The sequence below is a fragment of the Triticum urartu genome, chromosome 4A, assembly GCF_056163025.1.
Source record: "Triticum urartu cultivar PI428250 chromosome 4A, HENAU_Tu73, whole genome shotgun sequence".
Lineage (NCBI taxonomy): Eukaryota > Viridiplantae > Streptophyta > Magnoliopsida > Poales > Poaceae > Triticum > Triticum urartu.
In genome coordinates, this window is record NC_141876.1 from 22,594,089 (window position 1) to 22,603,129 (window position 9,041).

A 9,041-nucleotide genomic window follows, 5' to 3' on the forward strand; every position below is an offset into this window, starting at 1 on the left:
TGTCATTGGTTATACGCAAGAAGGACACCGTGGAGAGGGTCATCTTCCGTGTGAGATATGAAAGGCTGCCAGATTGGTGCGCAGTCTGTGGAAATCTTGGACATACTTTCAAGGAATGTGGAGATGGGGTGCACCCCCCAAAAGCTCTTGTGTTCAAAGATCTCCGAGCAACCTGGTTCAGAGGACCAGGCAGAGGCCCGGGTGAAGGCTCAGGAGAAAGGGGAGGCCGCGGAAGAGGCAGATCAGGAAGGGGTCGTGGACGTGGTTCTTCACAACACGACCCTTCAGAGCAAGAGGAGCACGAGGGGCGTGATAATAGGGCCTTTGACGTTACAATGGAGGAAGCAGACAGGAACAGAAAGAGGGGTGTGACTACTGCTGAGCTGAAAGGTTCGGGGACCGTCCCATCATCCTCGACCTCAGGGGTGATGCCACCCTTGCTACCGCCACCTGAGACCCCACAGAGCCCACCACCGAAGCAGGAACCCAAGAGGAACAAGCCGAGCCCAGCAACCCCTGACAATGCTCTGGTTAAGAGCACAGTTTCAAAAATCAATGACACGCTTTTAGCGGGCCCCCTCAGTGGGTCGCGCCTAGCGCAATGAGTATCTTATCCTGGACCTGCCGCGGGGCTGGCAACCCCGCGACAGTCAAAGAGCTTCGTGAACTAACGAGGCGGTTTGCCCCCTCTATACTTTGTATCTTAGAAACTCAAATAGAGGGTACGAGAGTAGAAAACTTAGTAGACACACTCGGTTTCAATAAAAGTTATGCAGTTAGTAGCTCTGGTAGGAGTGGTGGACTAGGTATTTTTTGGAATGATGAAATAAAGGTGGAAGTTGTTGGCTATTCGAAATACCACATTGACACTTTGATTGATGAGCTTGTTGAAACTCCAGTAAGGATTACTTTTGTCTATGGGGAGGCTCAGGTCCCGGAGAGATACAAAACTTGGGATATGCTCCGTGGTATTGCAGGTTCTCACAGTAGGCCATGGGCCGTGGTGGGAGATTTTAATGAGGTACTGCATGGTCATGAACATGATGGAATAGGCAATAGGAGTCAAGCCCAGATGGATGCATTCAGAGATGCATTGGATACATGCGGCCTTTCTGATATTGCTTACACAGGCTTGAATTGGACCTTTGAGAAAAGAGTAGCAGGAGGTACTTATATAAGGGTTAGGCTGGATAGATGTGTTGCAAACAATGAATGGCTCCTCAACTTCCCGGCCACCAAGCTTGAGCACAAAACAGCAGCCGGGTCAGACCACATGCCTATCCTCCTCCAGCTACGTGACATGCATGCATGCAGCAGTGGGGCCAGATCTTTTAAATATGAGACTATGTGGGAGAGGGATGAGAATCTGTTTACTGTGGTCAGCAGCAGATGGGTAGAACAGGCGGGCGACACAGTGGATTCGCTGCGCGGAAAACTAGGCGAGCTGGCGGGCGACCTTACCAGATGGGACAGAGAACACTTTGGATCAGTGCGGTCAGAAATTCATTATTTAAACAACGCACTTCAGGTGCTGCGCTCTGCCAATGGGCGCTCTGGCCCAAGTCGGGAGGAAATCAAGGTATGTGACAGACTGCTTGAACTCTATCATCGCGAGGAGATCCTCTGGCGGCAGCGGGCGCGATTGGATTGGCTCGTTCACGGAGATAAAAACACATATTTTTTCCATTTGAGAGCAAGCCGCAGAAGGAGGAAAAATAAAATAAAAATGTTGCAGAAACCAGATGGTCAATTGACAGAAAATGTAGTAGAGATGGAGGAGATGACTACAGAGTTCTACAAAAACTTATACACGTCTGAGGGGGTGCAGAACATGGACCGGGTAATTGACACGGTACCAGTTAAAGTTACACCTGAAATGAATGACATGCTCAATGCCCCATATAGCCAGGATGAAGTGAAAAAGGCCCTTTTCCAGATGTTCCCTATTAAGGCCCCGGGGCCTGACGGGTTTCTGGCGCATTTCTTCCAACGCCATTGGGACGTGTGTGGCGCAGACGTGACCAAGGTGGTATTGAGAATAGTGGAGGGGACAGAATCTGCTGAATGCATCAACGAGACAGTTCTAGTTCTAATTCCCAAGGTAAAAATCCAACACTGTTATCACAGTTCCGCCCGATTAGCCTGTGTAATGTGCTCTATAAAATTGCCTCAAAGGTTATATCGAACAGATTAAAGGTTATCTTGCCTGACATCGTATCCCAGGAACAGTCAGCCTTTGTGCCAGGTAGATTTATCACTGACAATATCATAACTGCATACGAGTGCCTACACTTCATGAAGCGCAATAAGGCAAAGAAACATCAAACCTGTGCTTTAAAGCTTGATATGATGAAAGCTTACGACAAAGTTGAATGGGCATATCTGAGGGCCATAATGCTTAAGTTGGGCTTCACATAAACATGGGTGAACATCGTCATGGGTATGGTAAGCTCTGTAAAATTCTCAGTTATGTTTAATGGAAGGAAGCTTCAAGAGTTCAACCCTTCACGAGGAATCCGACAGGGGGACCCAATATCTCCATACTTGTTCTTGTTAGCAGCAGAGGGCCTTTCGTGCCTGTTAAAATCCAGAAGTGAGTCACCAAACTTGGGGGGGGGGGTACAAGTGGCACCGTCAGCGCCGCAAGTAAACCACCTCTTGTTTGCAGATGACAGCCTGCTGTTTATCAAGGCGAATAGTGGGGGAGCTACTAAGGTCAACCAGGTTTTGTAAACTTATTGCCTAGCCACAGGGCAACGTGTCAATACAGCCAAGTCTTCGGTGTTCTTCAGCAAGGGAGTGCCAGAGAGCACTAGAAATGAGGTAAAGGACCTGTTGAATATACCAAATGAAACACTGAATGAAAAATATTTGGGCATGCCATCAGACATTGGAACCTCCAAAAGTGGTGCTTTTAAATACCTCAAAGATCGTTTGTGGAGTAAGATACAGGGTTGGATTGAGAGGACAATGTCTTCGGCGGGTAAGGAAGTATTGGTGAAATCGGTTGCCCAAGCAGTGCCAGTCTTTTCAACGTCATGCTTCAAACTTCCTAGGGGCTTATGTGAGCACCTAAACATGTTGATTCGGAAATTCTGGTGGGGGAGCAAAGACGGACATCATAAACCACACTGGGTCTCTTGAAAAGCTATAACACAACCAAAAGGAATGGGTGGCTTAAGTTTCAAAGATTTTGAGATTTTTAACTTGGCTATGCTAGCTCGTCAGGCGTGGCGGCTGCTTCAAAATCCGGACTCTCTGGCTGCACGTGTGCTTAAAGGAATTTACTTCCCAAACTCATCAATATTACAAGCCACGCTAGGGGGTCACCCAAGCCAAGTGTGGAGAGCCATCATCGAGGGAAGGGATATCTTAAAGCAAGGCCTTATAAGGAGAGTTGGAGACGGCCAGACTACACACATATGGGAGGATAACTGGATCCCAAGAGAAGAGATGATGAGACCATATGGGTGTATACACCCAAACCCTCCAACACTAGTTTCAGAGCTGATTGACACTACCACGGCCACGTGGGACAAACATATGCTCCAGACTATTTTCTTGCCTTTTGATGCTAAGATCATAGCTAATATTCCTATATGCACAATGAATATTCCAGATTTTTGGAGTTGGGCACATGAGAGGAATGGCATCTTTTCCGTAAAATCTGCATATCGTATGCTAGTCTCTATGAGACAACAAAGAGAGGCCTGGCTGGAGGGACGTGCGGGATCATCGAGCCTCAATGCTGAAGAGGGATCGTGGAAAGCATTATGGAAGACTCAAGTGCTTGCCAAAATCCGCATGTTCCTATGGAGATTATCTAAACAATCTTTGCCGATAGAAGATGTTCGAGCACACAGACATATGTCAGACACAAGCTCATGTGGGTTGTGTGGGGCACCGGATTCATGGAAACACTCGCTTTTAGAGTGCACCGTCGCCCGATGCACTTGGGCACTTATGGAGGAAGAACTAGGCTTCGAGGTGGCAACCGCGTCTGAACCGGGGGCAAAGAATTGGCTGTTTGCACTAATGGAGAAGATACCGCATGACAAGTTTGTGTTGATGGCGGTGACGCTCTGGGCCATATGGACTGCTAGGCGGAAAGCTATCCATGAAGCGATCTTTCAAACCCCACATGCAATAAAGGAAATTATCACTCGCTTTATCAGGGACTTGGAATTGGTAAGGGACAAAGCAGCCACGACCCAGATTCAGACGGCAAGAAGCGGGGCTACACCTGCTAGAAGGCCGGCTGCACCACCGGCGGGTTTTATGAAGATACACGTAGATGCAGGGATCCGGGCGCAGAGAAAGGGATCCGCGGCCGCTGTTTGCCTGGACAGCACTAGTATATACCTTGGAAGTGCGGCTTTGGTAATAGACGGGATGTATGATCCCGCAACCATGGAGGCTATAGCCTGCCGGGAAGCTATCTCATTGGCACAAGATCTCCAAGTTCATAATCTAGTTATATCATCAGATTCAAAACAGGTGGTCAATGATATCTTGAAGGGCAGTCAGGGTGCATATGGAGCCGTCATCAGCGAAATTCAGGCCAGATTGGCTGCTTTTAATTGTAGCTTTATTTTTGAAAGTCGAGTAGTTAATTTTGAAGCTCATAAACTAGCTAAGTTTGCTCTTACCTTAGCTCAGGGGCGTCATGTGTGGCTTGGCCAGCCACATGACCCAGCTTGCATCCCACACTCTGTGGAATTTAATCAATAAAAGGCTATTTACCCCTAAAAAAATGTGGCCCGAATGGTTAATCCCTTCGCGCACCCGATCGTGTTCTCCCCCACGTTGATTTTCCGCTGGAAAAAAACCCCTGAACGTGAGTCCACTGTCAATCGGTTCCCTTGGCCCTACCACTCCCGATCTGCCGTCTCCCAGCCCCTTCTCTTTCAGGCCATGTTCGGGACGAAGGATTTATCACAGGAATCGTACAACTTTCCTTTCCTATGGATATTTTCCTTTGGAGGCGTTCGGGACAAAGGAAAGAGCGCTACACTTTCCTTAGGAAAGGCAACTTTCCAGCGATTTTCATGGGAAACAGAACATCTACCCAGACCTAATGGAAACGCACAGGAAACAGAGTCGCCGCCCCTCCTTTCTATCTCGTACTGTTGTCTCCTATCTCTAGCACTCCCGCCGCTCCCCCCAAATCCCCCATGGAGAAGGACGAACCCTAGATTATTTTGGCGCGGAATCAACATGGAGCACCAACGGAGCACTGTAGGCTGGCGAATCCACCCTCCTCCGCCTCCACATCTCCCCCCTCCATCCACACAAGGGCTTGACGACTAGAAATTTGGGGGAAGTAAAGAAATCTCCCTAGGAGGTAACCATCCAACCCTTTTTGATTTCTTCTCCTAAAAATTACGAGTACTTATTGATTTCTTCTCCTAGAAATTATTTCTACTTCAGATCTATAGGCTTAAAACGAAAATAGGTCACACAGATTGAGAATGTTTAGATGCGTAAATGAATAGACATTTTTTTGTGCTGAAGTTGTTACACAGGGAAAGATCTACTTCTACTTGTTCGTCTATGATATATACTAGGAGGAAGTGCTGCTAGCCTGCTAGATGACTTCCTGCATAGCTAAACTTCCTGGTAGCATATACTACTACAGGATATCCATTTTCTGATTTAGTTTTTTTCTATATGTGCTTATCTTGAAAAAATACAGTTAAGAACCTATCCTGAAGCTTAGTAGTTATGTGGTGTTGCTCTGAATAAAAAAGGCTTGGATGTGTGCTTGTAGTAAAGAGATAAAATAGAGTCATGGTATTTTTAGGATTTAAGGAATAGACCTAATATATTACCTGCCTTCAATACCACAAACAAGATTACACTTGATTGTTATTATATTCAGAGAATTAACTATACTCACGATATCTACTTTCTGGAGCCCTAATATGCACTTTTCATGTTGCTAGGTATGTCTAAGAATTCTAGTAGAGCCAAGTGGAATCATCATATGAAGGCATATCTCATTGAACTGTTAAGAGATCATGATGTTCCCAAATACCGCACACAAAATGCATGGAGTAAAGAGGCCTGGACAAATATTGTTGCTAAATTCAATCAAAGATTTGATGTATCCTTCATGGTAGTTCAAGTGAAGCAAAATGATCAGGATCTAAAGAGAGATTTCAAAGCTGTAAAAGACTTAATATCTGAAAGTGGTTTTGGCTGGGATCGTGACAGAAAGATGGTGGTGGCGCCCGATAATGTTTGGGCTGCACTAGAGGCACGTAAAAACAAGGATGCACTCTTCTGGCGAGGAAAGTCATTTCCATATTATGAAGATCTTTTTGCTCTATATGATGGTGAGCTTTAAATCGTTGGCTTAATTGGCCCAAATTTTGTTTTGCTGATTCTTATAAATGTTCCTTTTCTTTTACTTAATTCATCTAGGACGCTATGCTCAGGGAAGGAGTTGCCATGGCATGGATTATTATGCGAACAAAGCAACTCAGCTCTCACAGTTACCAACATCACATTCACCACAACAGCAAGGGCTAGAGGCGCATCTGCACACACCTACACCAACCATACATGCTCCTGGTGATTCATCCATGCAATTTGACATTGAAGAGGATAGTGAAAACACAAACTGGTTTTCTAGCAATAATACATTCAGTCAAGTGGAGGCAAACCCGACTCAAGGAAATGACTTGACATTACATGCTCCATCCCAAGTTGAAACAGTACCAATTTCCTCACAGCGCGTTGGACAGACTTTGCATGAAATTCCACAAGTTGTACATCGCAATCCTCGACCAGCTAGCTCAGCTCCTGAGGTTACTAGCACCAAGAGAGCGAGAAAGCAAAAGACGACCAGTATTGACGATTTTCATGAGAGATACCTGAAACTGAGAAGGGAAGAAATAGATAGGTATGCAGCCATTGAGGAGAGGAAATTAAGGGACCCGTTCAGCATCAAGAAATGCATCAAAGCACTGGAAAGGTTGGAGGGTCTTTCGATGGCACATATGCTAAAAGCAGCGGACATCTTTACTGCCAACAAGGAGAACAGGGAGGTATTTCTATCATTTTCAAGTAACGAATTACGGTTGGGTTGGTTGACTGAAAAAATTCGGAATACCTAATCAGATGGAACTAATATTTCGTACTAGGTGAGTGTTACCTTTAAAACAATGATATATTTTGTTCATGTGCATTTATAGGCACATGATTATGATCCTTGGCGTAGTTAACTTGTAATAGGATGTGATATATTTTGTTCATGTGCATTTCTAGACACATGGTTATGATCCTTGTCATAGTTAACTTGTAGTAGGCTGTGCATGTGCATTACTGGGCACATGATTATGGAAGTGTCAAACTTATTCGACTATTAATGCAATGTTAAATGGCTCTTAAAGCAATGTCTTTCTGCAGTGTTAGACAAAAATAATCGTATTAAGTGGAGTACAGTACAACCAAATAATTACATAACATATGAGAAAATTACATAATACATATGCTTATCTTCTGGCAATGTAATCTGCCCACATTTGCATTGCCATTGCATCTCGCATCTCATTTCTAGCTTGTCTCAAGTTGTTAAATATCATCACATCTTTTTTGTATTTGGCATCTCCATCTGGTACATCATGCATATTGCTTTCATTAATATCCATTGTAGCTCTGTCAGGCAATGTCATATCTCCATTGTGTAGTCTTATGAAATTGTGCAAAACACAACAAGCTACAACTGTATCAACTTGTGTGTCAATATCAAACATTGTAGCTGCCTTTAGTATGGGATACCTTGCTTTCATTATGCCAATAATTCTTTCGACATGATTTCATAGTTGAGCATGTCGAAGGTTAAATAACTCCTTGTAGCATTGTGGCCTTTGCTGAACTCTTCCTTGTTCTTGTAAATGATATCTAGTTCCTCAGTATGGAGCAATGAATTGGGGTGTATTTGCATAACCCGCATCTACAAGATAAAATTTTCCAGGCGGTACATTGAATCCATGTTCTAGTGCATCTTGCAAAACCCTTGCATCTGATGCAGATCCCTCCCATCCAGCATGTACATGCACAAACTTCATGTCAAAGTCACATGCAACCATTACGTTTTGTGAAAGACCTTGTTTTCTATTTCTGTATGGATCTTGTTGCCCAGGCGGAATAGTCATGGGAAAGTGAGTACCATCAATAGCTCCAATACAGTTCTGCGGATTTAATTAAATAGTTAGATATATAAATATAAGCTAGATTTAATCAATACCAATTCACCATGATAGGACTTGAAAAACAATTACCTTAAAGTATGAAAACTTCTGTTGCCTTAATATGGGATGCTGGTGTACAGAAGGTTGTATGTAGTTGCATGTGAGTCGTGTAATCGCGTTGAGCACGGCGTGGAAATAAGTACTAATTGAATCAGCGCCATGCTGGAATCTGTCTTGCAATGTTCTGTTGGTTGCATTCTTTGATACTGCATATAAAAATATGGCTACTTGCTCTTGCACAGAGATGTACCTTGCATTCTGGAGAAGGTGATTTTCATGCAGTTTTTGTGCTAAAGCTTGAAAGATTGATCTCTCCATATGGAACCTCCATTCACATAGAACCTCATGGCCAGTAAGAGCTTCATGCACATAAGTAGCTCCATTCAGGATGGATGTATGTATTGCTCTCCTCTGAGATGATTGGGATGAGCTACCTTGTAATGTAGGGAGTATGAAATGTACAAAATCATCTTTGTTTCTTGACCGTCGGCTGTAGTTTGGATCCATTCAGCTTTAGGAATGAATGGATTTTGAGGTTATATAGCAAGAGAAAGAATGGACTATGTGTTCCTAGAGAAGTTCTTACAGGGGAGGAGGAGAAGAAATGACAAGCAAATTGCTAGCAGTGCATTGTATGTGCTTATATAGCAAGAGAAAGAAGAAGCAACGGCTAGAGAAAGCAACGGCTAGAGAAATCAACGGCAAGAATGCAGTGACAAGTCACATAACGGCTAGTTCTATTTCTTAGAGAAGTGTGCAGATTCCAAAACTTGTTTCCTTTGT

The 9,041-nt window shown here is 44.2% G+C and overlaps 1 protein-coding gene across 1 annotated transcript; it reads left to right on the forward strand.

Moving 5' to 3' along the window:
- Positions 1–1,072: 1,072 nt before the first annotated feature.
- Positions 1,073–7,148, forward strand: LOC147974555 (uncharacterized). The gene is made up of 5 exons (XM_087520079.1): positions 1,073–1,579; positions 1,736–2,101; positions 2,176–2,245; positions 5,946–6,338; positions 6,427–7,148. Exons 1-5 carry the CDS (start codon positions 1,073–1,075, stop codon positions 7,119–7,121), a joined length of 2,031 nt encoding a protein of 676 aa, XP_087376205.1. The 3' UTR covers positions 7,122–7,148.
- Positions 7,149–9,041: the final 1,893 nt, after the last annotated feature.

Coding starts and splice junctions, on each gene's coding strand:
- LOC147974555 (XM_087520079.1), top strand. CDS start 1,073: ATGGATGCATTCAGAGATGCATTGGATACATGCGGCCTTTCTGATATT. Junction 1,580..1,735: donor CAAGTCGGGAGGAAATCAAG/GTATGTGACAGA, acceptor AAAATGTTGCAG/AAACCAGATGGTCAATTGAC. Junction 6,339..6,426: donor TCTTTTTGCTCTATATGATG/GTGAGCTTTAAA, acceptor TAATTCATCTAG/GACGCTATGCTCAGGGAAGG.